The sequence below is a fragment of the Haliotis asinina genome, chromosome 1 (assembly GCF_037392515.1).
Source record: "Haliotis asinina isolate JCU_RB_2024 chromosome 1, JCU_Hal_asi_v2, whole genome shotgun sequence".
NCBI classification, from domain to species: Eukaryota; Metazoa; Mollusca; class Gastropoda; order Lepetellida; family Haliotidae; genus Haliotis; species Haliotis asinina.
The window spans coordinates 51,283,163-51,305,475 of NC_090280.1; the positions used below are offsets into that span (position 1 = coordinate 51,283,163).

General features: G+C 40.5%; 2 protein-coding genes across 2 annotated transcripts; one reads left to right on the forward strand and one right to left on the reverse strand.

Moving 5' to 3' along the window:
- Position 1: 1 nt before the first annotated feature.
- LOC137293434 (zinc finger CCHC domain-containing protein 8-like) lies at positions 2-15,538 on the reverse strand. Its single transcript, XM_067823971.1, has 15 exons — positions 14,954-15,538; positions 13,098-13,140; positions 12,000-12,062; positions 11,501-11,600; positions 10,980-11,060; positions 8,618-8,721; positions 7,065-7,139; positions 6,438-6,578; positions 6,030-6,089; positions 5,586-5,734; positions 5,157-5,228; positions 4,677-4,747; positions 4,090-4,173; positions 3,408-3,516; positions 2-2,848 (listed from the first exon to the last, which is right to left on the reverse strand). The coding sequence occupies exons 1-15, from the start codon at positions 15,288-15,290 to the stop codon at positions 2,055-2,057; spliced, it is 2,283 nt and encodes a 760-aa protein (XP_067680072.1). The 5' UTR covers positions 15,291-15,538; the 3' UTR covers positions 2-2,054.
- Positions 15,493-21,149, forward strand: LOC137293474 (uncharacterized). Its single transcript, XM_067824037.1, has 4 exons — positions 15,493-15,669; positions 17,656-17,782; positions 18,111-18,235; positions 19,485-21,149. The coding sequence occupies exons 1-4, from the start codon at positions 15,520-15,522 to the stop codon at positions 20,286-20,288; spliced, it is 1,206 nt and encodes a 401-aa protein (XP_067680138.1). The 5' UTR covers positions 15,493-15,519; the 3' UTR covers positions 20,289-21,149.
- The last annotated feature ends 1,164 nt before the right edge of the window (positions 21,150-22,313 follow it).

The window sequence follows — 22,313 nt, forward strand, 5'->3', positions numbered from 1 at the left end:
CCTGATTGCTGAAATCGTAAAACTGAAATTGGACTTTCCTCATTTCGTCAAATGAAAGTGTGTATTACAAAGAATAACAACCTCTGAAGACAGCAACCCTTACTTGACATACGAAGAAGGCAGCTTGGCATAGGAATGGACTGAAAAGACTGGAAGAAGAGGTTGGCTCAGCGTCCAGGTTACACTGCATACCAATTGTGCAGATATCATCATGTTGCCAACCAGTGCTTTGTGTTGTATTGATTATTTTTGGATCAGTCGTTCACCTGGAACATGGCAAAGTGTGTCCTTTCAAGCTATCTGGATACAAAGACAGAAAATGTGCCACAACGTACGATGATCAGGCAACATATTCATCTTCTAGTAAGGCAAACTATTACCTAATTTAGACCAGAGCCGGCTCCACACAGTGACTGTAGTTGTAAGGCGATTAACTCCAGTAACAATAACACAGATTTACAAATGTACAAACTCCACTACAGCCTTGTGGAACAGTGTCCTGATGCAAATACCAGGGGAGACAACTGCTGTGAGGGTGAAAATGAAACAAATTACAAGCACCAATTTGTTAATGTACTTTATCCATGTAAAAGAAGGCCATACCTCCTTACAAGTCTTACTAAATGTAAAATGTTATGTGAAACTAATGGTCGATTGATGACTATGTTCCAATGAAGTTTGGATGATTTATGACATTGTGCATGCATTTAGTATAGTCGTCTTGATAATGTAAGTAAACAGCCAATACTAAATGAATGTTCTTAATAAAAATAAAACTCAATTCATTCATACTTATCCTTGTGCAAGCATAACAATGCATGAATGTTTGGCATCTTGGATTCACAGATTCAATAACAGCAGTGAGGTAAGCCAGAATTGTTTCATTGATTAAAACCAAATTAAAACCTCTAAACTGAGATTTACAACTAAATACAGAGGCTATTTTCATTCATTTATGTGTTATAAACTATGCATAATATTTTTTTTTATTTATCAGATGGTTGAAAAAAGATCATCCACAAAAACGACCAAACGACAAAAAACAACAGCAGGACTGTCCAACCTCTGGATTGACCAACCACTGGATTGACCAACTACTGGATTGACCAACCTCCGGATTGTCCAACCTCTGGATTGACCAGCCACTGGATTGACTAACTACTGAATTGACCAGTCCTTTGGATTGCCCAGTCCCTGGATTGACCAGCCCCTTGGATTGTCCAACCTCGATTGACCAACCACTGGATTGACCACCCACTGAATTGTCCAGCCACTGGATTGACTAACTACTGGATTGGCCAATGCTTTGGATTGACCAGCCCCTTGGATTGCCCAGCCCCTGGATTGTCCAACCTCTGGATCGACCAACCACTGGATTGACCAACCACTGGATTGTCCAGCCACTGGATTGACCAGTCCCTTGGATTGACCAGTCCCTTGGATTGACCAGCCACTGGATTACCAATACTTGGGTCAGTGCAATCTCCTACAATTTCATCAATACAAACATTTTCAACCATATGATGGCTTATCTTCTTCAAATGTCAGCATTTAAACAGGAGTGAAGATTTCACCATGATCAGTTACAGATTCCATGAGAACCATCAGATGACTGAACACATAAAATGTTAAGACTTGGAGACTGATCCTGATTAAAAATGTTTCAACGTTTGCTGCCTCTGTTCCTGAAAGTCAACATAAACGATATTGGACACATAAGTGGTAGCAAGAGAATGGACTGTAATGATCTGTCAAGGAAATCTTGTAGCAGTTCAAAGAGACAGCACAGATGAAACTTCTCATGAGCTTAAAATATAAAAATCTGTACAACAAGCATTATGAATTACCACCACTTGAATTACTTGACTTCCAGGAGTCTCTTCCTCGGTAAGGTGGAATATAACTGATCACTCTCTGTCAATACCAAACCTGTTGGATTTTATTATTTACTGATCACTGTGACGCATGGAAGGTCAAATCAGTAAACAAGCAAATATGAAACTATGACCTTACAATGTGATTTTACAGCACAAGATTAAATGCCATTGTGAGAATCACCTCTTCTTCCTCCCTATGGTCACCTTGCTACGAATCAGTTTCAAAAGACCGCGCATCTTTTCAAAGGTTCCTGTTGAGTCGGGCAGGTTTTCAAAAGGTATATGATCTTCAACACCAACTCCGAACTTTGAAGCATCTGGAAGGGCATTGAAACTGTTTGGACGCTGAACGATTGGGGTACTGTATTCCCTAGATATTGACTCTGTTGCTTTAAATGTAGAGTTCATTCTAAGAATCTCTGAATCCTGGGACTTCACAGATCCTGGACTGTCCACACCTTCCAATGACATGGCAGAATTAGTCCGAGATAAAGTTCTATTGATGGTTACTTTTTCATCTTGAGAATCTTCAGCACAAACTTCGGACATCTCAGTAGCACTGGATTCTGGGTCATCCCCTGAACAGCTATCCACAATGACCATATTGGCTGCCGGTCCCTCGCCCCCGAGCTGCTTCACCAGTGCCTTGTACTGCTCCTCCAAAGTTTCCAGAGAAGGTGACCCTGACCTTGGCGTGCTGCCCTGTGATGAGTTCTCTCGTATAAGACTGCTGGACCGGCTATGTCTGGGAGTTGAGGGCGGGGTTCCATCAGGCAAGGGGGGTGGTACTGGTGGGGTATCATCTGGAAGAGGGGGAGGGGTCATCCCCGTCGGGGTCGTGGGATAGCCTGGATAGGAAGATTGCGGGGTGACAGGTGGGGTGCTGTCAGGGGGTGGGGGACGGCTGGGGGGCGTGTCAAGTGGTAGAGGAGGAACAAAGTCCCCATTAAAGTGACCTTTCCTGATAGCATCTGAAATGATTGGAAGGAAACAAATACTTAAATCCATGAAACGTTTGTGTTGAAGTAATTCAGCATTTGCTAACATACCGATATCAATACCGAAACTCTTTAGCTCAGAGTCCTGTTCAAAGCAACTCGTCTTACAATGATCTTGAGTGTGTTAAATTATGTAAGTTTCAAGCAATGCTGCACTATGATTATCTTGTTAACCAGTGAGTGAGTGAGTGATTTTGGTTTTACGCCGCTTTTAGCAATATTCCAGCTATATCACGGCGGGGTAACCAGAAAATGGGCTTCACACATTGTACCCATGTGGGGAATCGAACCCGGGTCTTCGGCGTGACGAGCGAACACTTTAACCACTAGGCTACTCCACCGCCCAGGGCCGAGGATGATGGAGAGTGGCCATGTTTAAAATTAGTGAATAATTCTGTGGGCAATTTAAGGAACATAGTTGGCACCATACAAAGCTCCAGTTCTTTTGGTAAGTCAGAGGAGCTAGACTTAAATTCCTAAGTAACAACCAGGAGAGACTGAGCTGTCACCGCATGTCCTGCATGGGTCTTACCGTCCCTGGATTCATCCTCATCGCTAAGGTCCATCTCCACCTCAGGGTTGTCCATTTTGAACTTCTTTGCCTTCTCGATCTCTTCCTCCTCCAACTTCCGCTTCTTCTCCTGTTCACAAGGATCATAAGCAATATACAGAAAAAATAAAAACACAATTAAATGATTGCCATAATCTGATCTTAAATGTGGTAAACAGATACAATGTTCCATTCATGCAACTGTCAACTATCTGTTACATTTAATTTGAGTTTAGTGAGTGAGTTTTCAGCAATATTCCAGCTATATGGCGGCGGTCTGTAAATAATCAAGTCTGGACCAGACAATCCAGTGATCAACAACATGAGCATCGATCTGCGCAATTGGGAATTGATGACAAGTGTCAACAAAGTCAGCGAGCCTGACCACCCGATGCCATTAGTCGCCTCTTATGACAAGTATAATTTGAGTTTAGTGGTTAAAACCCTTAATGATGACATAATGATGCAATAACCACAGCTTAAACACACAATACATTGATTGTATGTACTGTCAATAATCTTTTGGTTATAATCTGAAGATACAGATGCATTAAAGAGAAGCGTGAAATATCCAAAATGAAATGCCCTTCCCCTATTAACATATAAACACTCTGGATAATGTCTGGATAGTATTTGATTGTTGACAGGGCTATTGGGATCTCACTGTGTTTGTAGTCTCCACAATCTGCTCCAGGGTGTTCTTCAGCTGATGGGGTTGCAGCGGGGGCATGTTTAATTTCTCCCACTCCTGGCAATACATATTGGGTTATTGGTAAACATACAATGGTAGCATGTTAGTGCAAACAATGATGGATTGCTAGTAAACAAACCAGGATGGATTGTTGGTGAGGTGACAAATGTGGATTGTTGGTACACAAACCATGATGGATTGTTGGCAAATAAACCATGATATATTACTGGTTAAAATGACAATGCTAGATTGTTTTTTGCACATAGGTGAATTATTAATCAAAACATGATGGAATGCCTGTGAAAACATTTCTGGTAGATCGTATGTGAAACATCTGGGTGGCTAGAAAATCATAAAAAATTCTATTTTTAAACTTCTGTAATTAAAGTAAGTCTTGCACTTCAAATAGCTAATTCAAAGCAATCAATCAGTGTATAAATCATCCATAAGGAATATCATTTTCAAAACTTTGATACAAATGTTTACACACAAAGTTCTCCTGTATCAAATAAATGTCTTGGAACCATGACTGTAACATGATAAGAGTGTATGGTTCTTACGTCAACCATGTTGTGTGGCACCGGCACTGTGAATCCAGGATACTCGATAATTTTCTTTGTGTCGATTTTCACTGAAACCCAGAATGAATTTCATGTTGCACAAAGGAGAGGTTCTCAGTGTTAAGCTGATCATTCTTTTATTTTGTCATACATTTACATTGTTCCTCACACAATACTACTGTCTTTCTTCACAAGAAAGTTTAAAAGGGCAAGTGAACAGAAAACAATGATTGAAATTTTTGGTTAATATCATTGATTACTATGCACCTCCCACCTCCTTACATAAATTGGGGCTGCCTTTGGCCCAGTCCTCACATAAAACAGGGGTGCCTTTACACCCATCCTCACATAAATCAGGGGTGCCTTTACTCCCATCCTCACATAAATCAGGGGTGTCTTTACCCCCATCATCACATAAATAAGGGGTGCCTTGGCCCTATCCATCAAGGTCATCTGTCCCCCTCAGGTGCTACTGCTCACCTTCAGGTGTCTCCTCATCCTCGTCCTGGTTCACCTCCCCATCCTCCAGTGTCTCTCCGCGCAGGTTCACCTCTACAAAACAAATCCTACATCAGCAAGATTCGACAAACATGTTGAGAAACTAAACCACACTGCTGTATTATGCATCCCATTTTCATCATTGTAATGGCCAAGATCTTCCTGCTACAAGGGTGCGGTCTGTAAATAATTGAGTCTGGACCAGACAATCCAGTATGTGCATGGATCTACATTTTCATCAGTGAGTCCAGCCATCCAGTTAGTCACCTCTTCCTTTGGGTTGCTGAAGATCAGTTCTAACACACATCTTCAAAAGTAGCCAATTTGGCAGAAGCCATACAAAGAGACAGCACACAGTTCTGGGGACAAGTCCACAACCTCAAAAAGAGACCAGGACATTTAAATAGTTACCTCGTCCATCTTTGTCGAACATAACAAGGCCAGAAGAGTCAACCTCAGCCTCCTTGAGCCAGCCTGGGGGATATCCAAGCATCCTCATGCGGTAGATGTGGAGCGGTAGCTGGCGCGGACCGAGGCCCATGGCCTCTCGGAGCTCTTTGCTGGAACACGGAATGGACATGGTGAAAATGAACACAGATGGAGATATGGAAAAATATTAGTTGACTTTTTTGAGAGACAATTAGCAGCTTGGGCAAAACGGAAGGCTAACAAACAGAAGGCTAACAAACGGAAGGCTAACAATTCGCAGATGAACGGAAGGCTAACGATTCGTGGATGAGCAAGTTCATTATTACAGAAGGAGAGATGTTTCGGTGTAGGTTCTTAATACCGTGTACTGGAAGTCTTATTATAGCAGTTAGCATTTAACTTACACTGGGAAAGTTGTGTTCCTACCTAATGACACCTGGCTTGAAGTGGGCGAATCGATCTTGAACAGCCTTATTTGATGACAAACTGAAATTTGACCAAACATGAATAAACAATTGAAGTGGAGCAAAGAAGTCAAACTGTCTACTGGATAACAAAGATTAAGGAAATATAGACTTCACCAAACAATTTACATCATGAGAATAACCAGATGGTAAATCAATGCTCTGCTTCCACAAGAAGATTATACCAAAACATGCAATCACTGCAATAATTTTGTACATACAAATAAAGGAGGGAGTAAGTGAGTGAGTTTAGTTTTACACAGCTTTCAGCAATATTTCTGCAATATCTTGGAGGGGGGACACCACAAATGGGCTTCACACATTCTGCCCATGTGTCATCATCGTGACGAGTGAATGCTTTAACACATACCTCATTTTCTTGGGGCCCATGGTGGGGGAGTTCTTGTCCATGAATTCTCTCCGATTAGCTTTAATTCTGTTGTAGTCTTTGGGCACCTGACATTCCGACATTATATGTTCCCCACCACAGTTGAAACAGCTAGGTTTGGGGCTACAAAAACATTAAAGTGATGTTCCTAATAATGATTTTATGACACTTGTGTGTTGAAGTGGAGAGGTGAGAAGGTGAAGTAAGGGTGTGGTGAGCAGGTGTTCTGGGACATGAAAGGTAGAGGGGTGGAGAAAGAGTGATGTGAGGGTGTTTTGAGGGCCTCTGGAGGGTGTGAAGAGCAGGTATTCTTTAGGAGAATGGGTGGAGAGAAGGTGTTTTGAGGGTCTCCGGACGAGGGTATGTTCTGGCCTAGTGAAGGGTAGACGTAGTGAGTGTTTGAAGGGTGGAGTGAGGGTGTGGAGGGTGGGGTGAGGGTTGGGGAGTGTGGGGTGAGTGTTGAGAAGGTGGAGTGAGTGTTGGGAGGGTGGAGGGAGTGTTGGGAGGGTGGAGTGAGTGCTGGGATGGTTGGGGAGGGTGGAGTGAGTGTTGGGAGGGTGGAGTGTGCTGGAGGCTTGGGGAGAGTGGAATGAGTGTTGGGTGTCTCACCGTCCTGCTTTCTTCCCCTGCGGCCTGTCCCCATCCTCCTCCACAGGCAGGGGCTCCTCGAACAGCTGCTCATACCTCACAAAGGTCAAGGTATTATAATTACAAATACAAAATGTGTTTCCAGTAAGTCTCCCAATGGCTACTCCTCAGAAGCGTACATGTTGTCTGCTCATGACTGACACTAAATGACAGGACTTAATGGCTATGGGTGCTCGGTGATCAACCATGAAATTTACTTTTAGAATAAACATAAGCCTTACAGTAAATGTCACCCTTTCACTATATATTTTGATGACTGCCTTTGATGACTAAAGAGATTCATTTGATTAGTATAGATAAAAATTGAAAATTTTGGAAAATTTTATTTTCTCAAAAAAAAAAGAAAAAAAGTCTTCATTATGCTGACGTCAGCACCAAATAAATGTACAACCCGTAAACCTGCAAAGCAGGGGGTCAGGGAAGTTGCCTGTCTTGGTCTACAAGTGAAATATGGAACACTAGATGAATCTTCGGCTCCATAAACAGAGTTGCTACTATGGAAACGTACCTCCTCTGGCAACATGAACACACACCATTTGTTTGAAGTCCAACCTTTAAAACCTCAATACAAAATGCTTTAGTTCAGAACATTTTTACAAATAACACACTGAAGCAATGATGTGCAAATGTTTAGTTTAGTAAAATTACCCATACAGACAAAAACATATAGAATGATTTTCAGTTGTTGGATAAAAAGCAACACTATAAAAATGTTTATTTATTAGTCAAAGACACATGTTCATATCTAACAAACTTCCAAAATAAAATGTTTGTTGTTCATCACACTCCGTTACATCAGCTACATAATGGAGTTTCAGTCTGGAGTGAGTAAGTGAGTTTAGTTTTACATCGCACTATGCAATATTCCAGCTACATGGCAGTGGCTTGTAAATAATCAAGTCTGGACCAGACAATCCAGTGATCAACAGCACAAGTATCGATCTGCACAAATGGGAACCGATGACATTCGTCAACCTAGTTAGCAAGCCTGACCACCTGATCCTGTTAGTCGCCTCTTAGTCTTTCGACACGCAAGGTCACCTTTTATGGCAGCCATGGGTTTCTGCAGGCCTATTCTACCAGGGACCTTCACGGGTCAAGTCACTAAGGAAGTTAAGACTAACTTCAGTAAAGGTTGCTTCGTGAAAAGAGTCCCAGAGGTCAGATCCGTTGGTACTAGCATAATGTGCAACAGTATAGAGCCAGTATTGGACCAATGCTTGTTTTCCGTTAGTGGTCGTTTCAGTCTGGTAATTATCAAGTATCCATGGAACAGTCCCAAGATTGACACAGAAACTGGCATACAAAGACATATATTAACCAAGTCAGTGAGCTTAACAACCTGTTCCTGTTAGTAGCTTCCTTTGACAAGCATGCATTGTTGAAGACAATTTGAACCTGGATCTTCACAGATACATAAATATATCATAGCAATACTTTGTTATGAATTTCTGAGAATGATGCATGAATGCAATAATGTGTGAACAAGTTTGGTTCAAGAACTGTAAGGATACCGAGGCACTTCCCACCCATCAGTCAGACTGGGGTTGAGGTTGATCAGCGGCCAGCCACGTGTGTCCACCAGGAAGAGATGGTGAAACTGCGCATTGCCAATAATCTGCAGAACAAATTACACCATAAGCTTGTCAGTGACAGAAGAAATTATGACTGATTATGAAAGTGAGTATGGTCTTACTCCTCTTTTAGTTTTGGCAAAACAAAGAATGGCAAAGCAAAGATAAAAAAAAAAATATTGAAAATTTAGCCAGGGCTCTTGAGGGGTCATTTGATACAGATTCACATTGGTCTAAAAAATGTTCAAAATGAAACAGAAATCCAGGAAATATTCTCATGTATACCACAGAAGGTCACATCAGAAATGGATGTCATGAACTGTATCTGCCCGGACACAGAAAACCTGTGCATTTGAAACACAAATTATCTCAAACATGGTCTATCACGGGAAATCCCCTGAATCAGTCATGATAAATAGCACTGCTAAAAGTCTGCTGTCCACCATACTTGGGATGGTTCAACCCCAGTGCAGCCCTTCAGCATTAGCCCATTAGATTGTGCATTCAAGCAAAATAGTAACTTTTCCTTGCTGTACGTTCTTGCTACTTGCAAATTTAACAATACGGACAATATCAATAGTTAAAACCCTGAAACTTTGGCCAACCCACTTCCTAGACATTCTGACTAATGCCAGATGTTGACTGTCTGAAAACAAAACCTCCAAGGCAATCAGCGTAATGCCAAACACTGACTTCCTAAACCTCACTTCCTAGGCAATATGAGCAATGCCAGATGTTGACTGTCTGAAAACAAAACCTCCAAGGCAATCAGCGTAATGCCAAACACTGACTTCCTAAACCTCACTTCCTAGGCAATATGAGCAATGCCAGATGTTGACTGTCTGAAAACAAAACCTCCAAGGCAATCAGCGTAATGCCAAACACTGACTTCCTAAACCTCACTTCCTAGGCAATATGAGCAATGCCAGATGTTGACTGTCTGAAAACAAAACCTCCAAGGCAATCAGCGTAATGCCAAACACTGACTTCCTAAACCTCACTTCCTAGGCAATATGAGCAATGCCAGATGTTGACTGTCTGAAAACAAAACCTCCAAGGCAATCAGCGTAATGCCAAACACTGACTTCCTAAACCTCACTTCCTAGGCAATATGAGCAATGCCAGATGTTGACTGTCTGAAAACAAAACCTCCAAGGCAATCAGCGTAATGCCAAACACTGACTTCCTAAACCTCACTTCCTAGGCAATATGAGCAATGCCAGATGTTGACTGTCTGAAAACAAAACCTCCAAGGCAATCAGCGTAATGCCAAACACTGACTTCCTAAACCTCACTTCCTAGGCAATATGAGCAATGCCAGATGTTGACTGTCTGAAAACAAAACCTCCAAGGCAATCAGCGTAATGCCAAACACTGACTTCCTAAACCTCACTTCCTAGGCAATATGAGCAATGCCAGATGTTGACTGTCTGAAAACAAAACCTCCAAGGCAATCAGCGTAATGCCAAACACTGACTTCCTAAACCTCACTTCCTAGGCAATATGAGCAATGCCAGATGTTGACTGTCTGAAAACAAAACCTCCAAGGCAATCAGCGTAATGCCAAACACTGACTTCCTAAACCTCACTTCCTAGGCAATATGAGCAATGCCAGATGTTGACTGTCTGAAAACAAAACCTCCAAGGCAATCAGCGTAATGCCAAACACTGACTTCCTAAACCTCACTTCCTAGGCAATATGAGCAATGCCAGATGTTGACTGTCTGAAAACAAAACCTCCAAGGCAATCAGCGTAATGCCAAACACTGACTTCCTAAACCTCACTTCCTAGGCAATATGAGCAATGCCAGATGTTGACTGTCTGAAAACAAAACCTCCAAGGCAATCAGCGTAATGCCAAACACTGACTTCCTAAACCTCACTTCCTAGGCAATATGAGCAATGCCAGATGTTGACTGTCTGAAAACAAAACCTCCAAGGCAATCAGCGTAATGCCAAACACTGACTTCCTAAACCTCACTTCCTAGGCAATATGAGCAATGCCAGATGTGGATTGTCTGGAAACCCCACCTCATACGTAATCTGAGTAACGCCAGACAGTGATTGTATGGAAACCTCACCTCCTAGGCAATCTGAGTAATGCCAGACATTGATTGTCTGGAAACCCTACCTCCCATGCAATCTTGTTGGCATGGTTAGGGATTTACCAATAGATAGAGGTAACGCTTTCCCATTATTCATATGTAAAACCTGTTAACCTTGAATTATTGTTCACTGTACTATCTGGAGTTATGAGTAATTAACAGTACATGATATCAAAAAGCATATACAAGACACTCACTGCATGGGCCATCCACATGGAGTTGGTTCGGAGTTCTGCTGGAAGTTTGGGGTTGAGATCAACACAGGTAGGAACGCTTGACTGTTGAACAAAGAGCATTGGCGTCAATATATGGCTCAATTCTATACATGTTGAATGAAAGAATTGTGGCATTTATTTTATAAGACTCAAGGAGAGATTATTTCTTATTGAAAAAAGCGTTCACTAAAGAAACTTGTTGACTTTGATGGACATAGCACGCATGGTCTAAAATGTAGAAGAGCAGAACCAAATGAAATATCTAAAATGTCTAACATAGAGATTTTCCTGGGATACATCTCCTTTTTATTCTTGTAACCTAGAAAAATCTCTATGTTCATCAAATAGCATCTTCTAAAAGCATCAAATAAAATGTCATCTTACCAACTACATTTTCAGAACAGAATGAATTAAGAAGAATTGCAAAAGGAATAAAATAAACTGTATTTGAGCCTGAATTTCCCAGTCTGTAAATCACCATCAACACTATGTCAAAGTAATACCTGAAGTGGTAGTTCTGGCATCCTGTCTCCATGGCGAGAGTTGTACATCTCTTTCTCCACCAAACCAGCCAGGAACTGCTCTATCTGTGGTCGGTATTTCCTGAATGACATTAACAACATTTCAAGTACAAGGTATGTGGTTTTGCCAACACAATTTCATTAGGTAAAGCCTATGAACAAACGTAAACACTGAAGCTAAACTTTTTCATCAATATTCAAATTATCTATTGTCCTGTAAGTTTAATACTGGATCAAAGTTTCTGTCAGATGTGAAAGCAGAAAATCGAATATGAAAAACAAATTTGTCCATAACAGTGCAACCATATTTGACAAAAGACCTAAATTTGCTAACAATCTTGCCCACAAAATTTCATATCAACATGCTATATAAACAGATCCTTTGGCTTTCTCAAGACAACCTGGCAGTGTTCAAACATCTCTAAATGACCATGATGACTGAAGAAAGGTCAAGAGAATGCTATTTAGTATTAGCACTCACCTGGAAAAGGAATTGTTATGGAAGAGGACCTGTACTGCAGGGCTGTCTTCATCTGGAACTGACCTGTAACAGAAACATTGCACATACTCTTCCAAAGTGTTTTCAAATCAATGCTCTAGGAAGCCTAAGAGCAGGACAATTGCCATCTGGACAATTGCCACCTAGGACAACTGCCACTCATAATTTTATGTAATCATATTTCAGAAAATGAATGCATGTTGTCAATAAACTGAGCTATAGATCATGAAAAGTTAACGAGCGAGCAAGCGAGTTTAGTTTTACGCCGCACTTAACAATATTCCAGCTATAAGGCGGCGGTCTGTAAATAATTGAGTCTGGACCAGAAATTCCAGTGATCAATAATATGAGCATCGATCTGCGCAATTGGGAACTCATGACATGAGTCAACCAACTCAGTAAGCCTGACCACCCCATCCCGTTAGTCGCCTCTTACGACAAGCATAGTCGCCTTTTATGGCAAGCATGGGTTGCTGGAGGCCTATTCTACCCCGGGACCTTCACGGGTCTCATGAAAAGTTAATGTTTCGGATGCGTGTATTAATAATGTGATACTGACCAACTTTTAACATTATTATTACTGATCTTCAACAAAGATTACAAGCAATCACAACTGTGTACCAAAATAGAATATGTGTGGACTTTCTGGGCAGTGTGGACCACAACATTCAGATGTAATGAACTCACTTTAAAAGATGTGTTGTATGCATGTGTACTTGATAAAAGTTGGTAAAGAAACTGAATTATTTTTATGCTTTGGGTGGCAATAGTCCTGGGTGGTAATTGTAATAGGTGGCAATTGTGGCAGCATACCCCGAGACTCAAGAACTGTGTGAAGTAGTCTAGTAGTAGTATTTAGTACTAAACTGACTCCTGAATGTACTTGCTACTTCAAATCCTAACTCTCAGACAAAAACATTAAGGGATGTAGCCAATTATTTATGACACTTTTTGACATTTGAGTAAATAAAGTATGAGCTTATAGAAATTTCACAAAGCATGAGTAAATGTATTTATCCATACAATAATTATGAACATTCAGACATATCAAACTTACAAACCACATAAGTCTTAACTTACCTTGTGGAATCAATAATCTTTGCATATCTGTAATATTTGTCCCCTGATATAGTTAAGGCTAAAAAAAATTACTTCCATTCAGTCAAAAATACAAGTGATGACTGATGCTTGTTTACACAGTGATCAGTATCCAATTCATGTCTGTGCAGCAGTGTTTTGTTGGAAAGATGACCAGAGGGGTTAGGGTTCTGTTTGAGGTAAATTCCCTAACCTTCTCACATACTATCCTCAGGCCCACAGAAGCATGGATGATTTGTGAAACTTGAATACATTGAAACACACCAGTTCCACAAAGTGATCATCAAATGAACGCTTATTTGTACATGCTGAAGTATGGAAGTAATGATTACCTTATTGCTGTGATCACTTGGTGGAATGGACCCCTAGGGCCAGACCCACCACTGGGTAAGAGTTCTTCCCATTCCCCATCCCAGATAACATTTATGTATTGATACATGCTCGAATTATTAACAATACTTAATACAACAATTACTAGAGGACTCACAAATATTACTAGGGTAAACTGCACTTTACGGGTCCCCGGAAGTGTACGTGACGCATGCGCAGAAGCTATATTTTCATCGAAGCGAGCACTAACGCTGACGCCATTTTTTGTTTACTCCGGCGATTAACTGCCGCTGTTTTATGGCCTTGTTTGACCTATTAAATTACCTTTGGGTTATAATCGAGAATCAGCTCAAGACCTTCATTCCACAACATTATTTTAGGGTCAGTATTATGTCATGATATTGTCATTTGCAGTGTTTATTCATTTTTTAAGATCACGATACAATTTCCCAGTGCTACCGAATGTATGATTTTTTTGTAATCTCATATTTCAACAGAATGGGGGGTTTTAGGGGGGCAGGTTCTTTTCAATTTCAATCATTTTAAAGTATGCATGGTTTTGGAGGGGGTCAAACGCATGGTGGATAAACGCAAGAAATGTTACAAAAGGATCATCAAAACAACGTAAATATTTTTACCTCACGATGAACTATCAAACAATCCTTTCGCAGTTCCATACCTGGGCAGGGACGCTTTCACCACTCTCCACGTACTCTCAGTTTTATTTGTGCACACACCATTCTCTGCATTCACAAATTCCTTACTATGATATACTGTCGCATGCACATATCCCATCTCATTCAAGTTTTGGCATTCCTAGTAACCCACTACCTTATTTGGAACATTCGACACATGCGTCCACATTTGACCAATCAGAGAAAAGGAACGTCATGAGGATTTCCCTTTGATTACTAACGATTGGATTAATGTTTTGGAGCATTACTAAAATTCGTGTTTAAAACTAAACTTTTGCCAGTAAACACGAAAATGACCTCTAAATTCGTCTATAATGCCTCCTAACGGAGATCAGCCCGCTCTCGCGTGCTTTTCTTTTATATATGACGCGCCAAAGGTGCGTACACGTTACTATAGAATACATTCTACTTCCGGGTGACTGCCAAAGGCAGGGACCCGTAAACTGCAGGTGTCCCTATAACTAAAAGCCCCGAAATTAAGTACAATATATAGGGTTGAACCACTTGGCATTGCCCCTGTTAAAAACTGTGGAAGAAAGAATATGGGGGAATGGAAGGCACTCTTTTCCCACCACTGTAAATTGCCGAGGTAACTAAAAGCTATTACTTGCACAAAAACTTTGTTGGAAAAGGTGTCACTGCTTTGTTTCTGGTACATATTAATAGACTAAATGCTAAACGTTTACAAATTACATGACTCGTCATCACTGCACACATGATATCAATTCTCATCGGCTCTTTGTTATTATTTGGCCCATGACATTTACGTGGTCTTGCCATGCGATATTGAGCCTGTGTTCAAACATAGGATACTTTCATGTTGTATTTTAAAAGATGTTTCCGATGAATGGTTATTATGTGAAACACTGTCTCCTTCATCTGCACACCGACTTAAGATATCTTTCGCTGAAAGAGATGCCCCTTCCGATATGTTGTCACTTCTTTGACTTTCAGTTTTGCTTTCTTCCTCTGAGAGTTTTTGAGTATCTCCTTCGTCACTTTCATTGTCTGAGGAACACGATTCTTCGTCTAAAGAAAACACAATCCTTCCTTTGTCATTCTGTTCTACAGAATGAATGAAAGAATTCTGAGTGTCCCGTTCTTTGTCGAATTCAGCAAATAGCTCGGAATCGCCGAACAAGTCGGCCATTTTAGAATTAACCGGAAGTTTGACTAACCTAACTCCCCAGGAAATTCAAAGAGAGTGTTGATTGGGGGAAATAGTAATAACCGTTTCAAAAAAGTAAATGTGAATAGGTAGGTTATGTACTTCAAATTTTCGAAAGTATTTTGCGTTCTTTTCAACGACTTTATAACTTTATTTGCATTCATATTTATGTGCGTGCATGTCACGGGGTAAATCAGTGACAATACGAGAAATGATGGCGGATCAAAGGGAAGATGCTGCATCTAGCAGACCATTCCCGTCTGTCAAACTGCCTCACGTGGTTTTAGGAGGACGTACAGTTCGATATATACTAGTGTCAAGATTAAGCAGAGGATATTCAGTGAACGAAATGTTAAATTCGGTAATACCTACGTTGAAAACCGTAAGAAATTCACAAGGAACATCATCTACATGATGTCGGGTTCATACTGATGATACTGTCGGTCATATAAGTTAAGATGAAGTTCAGTGTCACATCATTGCTAAATCATTTGGCTAGAGTGCAGTTTACCGGGCGCGCGACGCGGGACTGCTGAGCGCTCGCTAATGAGCGCGCTATAGTGATCTACTGAACTGTCTCACTTTACCGCGCTGATGTATCCTTAGGGTTAGGGACCCCCCTTCTAGATCCTTAGGGTTAGGGACCCCCCTTCTAGATCCTTAGGGTTAGGGACCCCCTTCTAGATCCTTAGGGTTAGGGACCCCCCCCTTCTAGATCCTTAGGGTTAGGGACCCCCCTTCTAGATCCTTAGGGTTAGTGAGTAAAGGTTAGGGTTGGCTTACCTTAGATGCGATTATATCCATATATCCATCCACGAATCGAAAGTCAAACGATAAACGTCATCATATATCATAGCTTCGCTGGATTGGCTGCACAACATCTTGAAAACAATGCCTAGGTGTGGCTTCTCGCTTTGATGAATGGGTAGGTGGGGCCTAGCTCTGCGCATGCGCAGTAAATGAAAACAAACCATAGTCACTGCGCATGCACAGAGCTAGTCGGGTAATGACCCGTTAAACGAGCACTAACTAACTGTGATCGCACTGGTGGTCCCGAGGTAGCGTGTCCGCTAATTAGTCTAATTGGAATTCAGTTGGAATCCCACGACCCCTGCTGAGAGCGTTCGAGCCCCGCCAGCACAGCGAAAAAAATCGGAAAAAGCGCACCCGGTAAAGTGCACTACTCCCAATCATTTACGTGAGCTTTCACGCATTTGATTTGAGACTCCTCCCCCTCCCCGCAAATTCCCAATATTAGCAAGTGACACCGCAACCACTCTTCTGTTGGCACAAAACATATTTAATAGACATCTTGTCTTTTGGCTGAATTGGACTTGTCACTGCTGTTGTAGGACTTTATTTTTACCATTGTTTCTACACCTATTTGCAATGGAAAAAAGTAAAATATAAAGTGCAACCAGGGTGTTCCCAAATATTGTTCAAAATTGTCTTTGAAGACATACTGTATGATTGCTCTGATTTCGAAGAGGCCATTGCTTTCCCAACAGGCGAAGGTGTAATAATCTTGGTTCTGCAGAGTTGTAGCTCTTAGCTATGCCAGGAGAAAGTTGGTTCATGTCCCAGACAAGCCCATATTATATAAAAAACAAACTTACACCAAATTTTATTTGAAACCTTTGAAAAACAGATCTTAGCCAGGGCCAGTTGATGGTTCCCAAACTGTGCATTCATATCATGACATGACATTTTGTTTTGATAAAACTCAATACATCTGGTAAACAGGGGTAGTTTTTCTACACCAACACTCAAACTGTACTGTTTTACAGGTTTGTGATTTTACATTATGGCCAAGGACCACCATGTGGACACCACATTAATTTGACAAAAGAGATTGGTTCATCCTAACTTCGTTGTAGGTTTGACAGCTCCATTTATGCAGCTGCGCAAATGTCCATAACCAGCAGCACATCAGGCTCTCCTCCAACGTTGTTATATACCTGTAATACTGTTTTAACAATGTTACAACCACTCCCATCCTCATCATGTCACTGTTAATATGACGTAATTACGTTATGATAAGAATAATTTGGTGGTTTGTTGGTGTGACTGTCAGTCTTTTGTTTGTCACATCCAAACATATCCATTTTTAAGGTTGCTGTTTTATTGTTGGAATATTGCTGATCGTGGCAGTAAACAAGAGTCACTCTCACCTTGTGAGAATTGAACTGAATACAACCAACTTATGATCAATGTGAGTGCTTCTATTAGTGATATGAATATGATAACCATTTAGAATAGAAAACAACAACATTATCAATGGATGGTACTTTACCTGATAATGATAACAAACTCACATCTGGACAAGATTCTGTTTATTCTGTTGCAGACTCTTGGCATCCCTTTGTTCATGGCTGCTGATGTCCTTGGCGGGATCAGCCAAGTCAACAAAAATAATTGTAGGATACACAATCGCTTTGGAAAGGAGGGTTTGGCAACGAAGTTGCTATTTTCAGGTAGACAGTTCCTTGAATCCTTACCTCTCTATCTGATATGAGCAGAAACATTACTAATAACATGAGTAAAACTAATTTTCTGCAATTTTTACATGTAATATGTAAGTTATAGGTAGCTTGAAATGTAAAAGTAAAATCAGTGAGATTCTATGTGACAGATTACTGACAACTGTTACATGGCTTCATTATGTTTATTAGACAGCTGGACAAGCCTAGCATGGTTGCAATGGTCATGACGGACCAAATTTATCCAAAAGTAATGTTAGTCCTTCAGTTGTTTTAGTTTATTATACACTGAAATTTGACATCCCATGCTTCTTAATTCCAGACTCTCGTCTGAATGGTGTGGCCAACAGTGGCAGTGTATGGTTTTACAACATCCAAGGAGTGTTCAGAGCCGTGTTTGAGTACCATGAACTGTTAGTGCAGAGAGACTGTTTGCTCAAATTAAGGGTAGGAACGTTTACTGAAGCAACTATCACGTGACGTCAGTTATGAGAAGTTCAAACTACTCTCGAGAATAAAACCATAGGAGTATGTTAAGAATTATTTGTTTGATCTAGTGAGCCAGAGCCTCGATTTTCAGAACTCTGTTAGCACTAAGACAGTCATAAGTTAATGTATGGCACTTACGACTGTCTTAGTGTTAAGAGAGCTTAAAAAATCTGGGGCTTGGGGACGGTTTCACAAAGGTCTCATAAGCTTAACATCTCATAAGTTTCCTCATACTATTTCTGCCTCCTATACTGTAACAGGAAATACCAATGTGAGAAAAGTTACGACATCCAAGGCTTACGAGAGCTTTGTGAAATGGGACCCCAGATTGTAACAACTGACTCTATTCACATGTGATAATCGGCTGCCATTTAGAGACAAGTTAAGTTTTGAAGGAGGTTTTGGAACAAACTACCAATAGAAATACACTTATGAACATCAGTTTTGTGGTTATGTGTCTGAATTCTCGTTTGATAGAAAAGTCAAATATTGTGCAAACTTGGCAGTAAAGAATTCTGAGATAATAACTGACTCACTTGGTGATATTTTCAAAAGAGTGAGGCAGCATGACATGTAAATATAAGTGTAAACTGTGATAATAATACATGTAATGAAGATGTCACTTCCTTTTTGAGGCTGTAATAGTGTAAAGGCCTAGCATCCAATTGCATAACAACACCACATGACACGTCCTTGTGTAGTCTTTATAGCTTACATACTGTACTGCCTCCTTATTCTTATTTACCTATCAAATGCATTCATTACAGTTACACATTGCAGTAAAGCACATAACCTCTGATAACCTGAGAAATGTATGCTAGTATTGTCAGCTATGCAACAGCAGATTAGCATGTTCTAGTGGGAAGTCCCAAGGACATAATACAACAGCATTTGATAGAGACATGTTTTGATAAAGGGTGTAATAGATAATTCAGGATTTATAAATACCCAATAGACTGAAGAATAATCTCACTACCAGTCTGGAATAGTGGGAGTAAATAGCTGGTTCTTGAAAGTTGGATGTGTTTCAGATGTACCTTTTATTTTTGTTAATGGTAATAATAAAACATATTAAAAAAACATGTAGTTCTGTGGGTTTTTCGCAAATTGCACAAAATGCATTTATATTGTTGATACTAAATAGCTGTTTTTTGAACCCATATACACTGGCTAAAGCAGAGTTTAAAGAGTGTTTCGTGTTTTGCAGGATGTGTGGCTACAGCACTACAGTGAACCTGACCTTCCAGAATCCATGTCTCTCTCGTGGACTGACAATGTGGACCAAACAGAGAATAGTAGTGCTGTGAAACGAGAACATGTTGTGAGCCTCCCATCCCCCGTGCTCTCTGCCCCAGTCTGTGATAGGGCTGTAACAAGTGGAAGTGTGGCCAGCACCACAGTGGACTCTTTCATACAACACATTGTAGAACAAAGAAATGCTCATCCATCGGAACCTGAACTCTCTGTTGTAGCCCAGGTCCTTGAGTTTCTGAAGCTGGAACTAAGTCATTATGAAATATCGCCATCAAACTGTTTTCCTTTTGAAATGTTCAGCTACTATAGGACATCCCTAGGCGATACAGCCCTCCAACAGGAACTGAGAAACTGTGCCTTCAATATTCCTATGAGGAAAAATATTGCATTATGTGTAGTAGCTGAATGGTTGGGTCAGGAGTTTCATAACTTTGAAAGAAATATTGCAAAGCGTGTGGATGCTTTCAAGAAAGAGCATATCAACTGTATAGACAATCTGCCTCCAGCAGAATCTATTGTGACTTCTTTGTTTCCAACTGCGATGAAACGTTTGTTGAGTCGGTGGATTGGTCTGAACCAGCTGCATTCAGCTGACTGTATGAACCAGGATCACAACTACAGTCCGCCAGACAAGAGGCAGCCAGAGCAGACGCGGAATCTCTTCCCACTGATTCAGATTATTCTGGAGTTTGCTAACAATGCGTTAATATCTGGAACAGCTCATGTGGTGTTTTCTAGACTTCGATATGCTGTGTAGGGGCACTGGTCTCACACCTCGTTTTGAGGTTGGCAAATGACATTGGATAGACATCAGTTTGTTACAGTTCTTCTTCAGAGTTCTGTTTGATATTAATTTCTATGACAGATCGTTATCTTTAAAAACATGAAAGAAGGTATTTTTCTATTGAACTTGTAAGTCTGCTAGGGAATTATTGAGGGATAGTTAATAAATAGGAATATAATTATATAAGACAAGGGTCTCTGTGGTAAGACATGTTTACTTTGGTAAGACAGTTTCAGGTAACACAGTTTCGGTAAGACATAGGGTCAGTCAGGGGCAAGGTCTGTATGATAAGACATAGTTTCACTGTAGTACAACAGTCTCATTATGGTGAAATATGCGCTCTCTATGGTGAGATATGTGATCACTTTGGGGAAATATGAAATCACTATAGTGAGGTATACGATCACTGTGGTTAAGTATGGGATCACTATGGTGAGATACAAGATCACTGTGGTGAAGTATGATATCACTATGGTGAGATACAAGATCACTGTCGTGAAGTATGATATCACTATGGTGAGATACAAGATCACTGTGGTGCAGTATGGGATCACTATAGTGAGATACACGATCACTTTGGTGAAGTATGGGATCACTGGTGAGATAGAAGACAACTATGGTATACTAAGGAGAACAGTAGGCAAGCAGTCCTAACTTCCCCAGGTTTCACCTTCTCAGATATTGTTGACGAGGTGGTATTTGTTTTGTATTGCAATTGTTATTGGACCTGATGACCAGTTGGTTCATGTTGTTAATCCAGTCCATTTGTGATGTTTTGAAGGTTTGTTGCAAAATTGAACTATTTGGATGATGCAATAAAACAGATATAGCATATCCAAGAGTATTATCCTTACCATCTTGTATGTTCAGTATCATGCCAATACATTTCTAGGGATGCCATGCTTATAAGGGATGAACAGGACAACACCTACCCGCAGTTTCTTTGTCTCTGACCTGCTGTTTTAAACGATTTTGTATTGATACAGAGCTGGGTAATGGGGTAGTGCAATGGTTTAAGTGATAGCTCATGAGGTGGAAGACCCACTTTGATTCCCCACATGGGTACAATGTGTGAAGCCCATTTCCGATGTTGCTAAAGTGGCGTAAAAACCATATTCACTGTCACTACAATATAGAGCTGAGCTACTGGATAACCCAGTGTTTCCCTGTCAGATCTCTGTATCTTCATTGCACGTCATATGCGGAAACTGAAGTGAATTACGTGCCACTGCTATCTTTCAAATGTAGTTAATGGATCTTGATTTGATAAGTCTGGTAGACTAATGCAACTTGGTATATTACAAGCCAGTAATGCAAAAGGAAAACAGAATATATCATCCTGTAGCTCTGTGTAGCAACAAGTCAGTACTAAGATTGTTTTAAGTTAGATAATATGAATTCCTTTAATGAGGGGAACCCAATGTAAATCTCTCAGTTGACTGATAAAGTAATTCAGGTGATAAAAAATGGGGATTTAAATGGGAATCTCTTAAAAAAATGTAAATGTGATGAAATGAAATATGTTACCTCTGTGATCTGTTAAGTCTGGTATCTAACCTAACAATCTAACTCCATTGTAGCTATTTAGTGCACCCTAATGAGACAAGTTATTAAGCTCTGTCTGTTGTGCTATCCCCTGAGGGACCAGTGAACAATGTATTTATCTTCCCAAACTCCTCAATGTTAATTTTGAACTGTTTGAAGCATGGGTATTGAATTGTACACTTCAGCCCACCTGTGTGAATCAAACGATTTGAATTTTGCATAGTGCATTTTTTCCCAGTAGGTATTGTATTAGTAAAGTTTCTGGTATGTAATTCCCCTTCTTAATGTTCACAGGGAGTACATTTTAACGTTTTGTCAAAATTATTTATTGGAATGAGAGTTGAATGATTTTATAGCCATCGCTAGATTTTGTGGACGACACAACGAAAACAGATTTAGAGTTATCTCCCTTCCATCAATTTCCATTCACAAAACATTGGTAATTTTCATGCG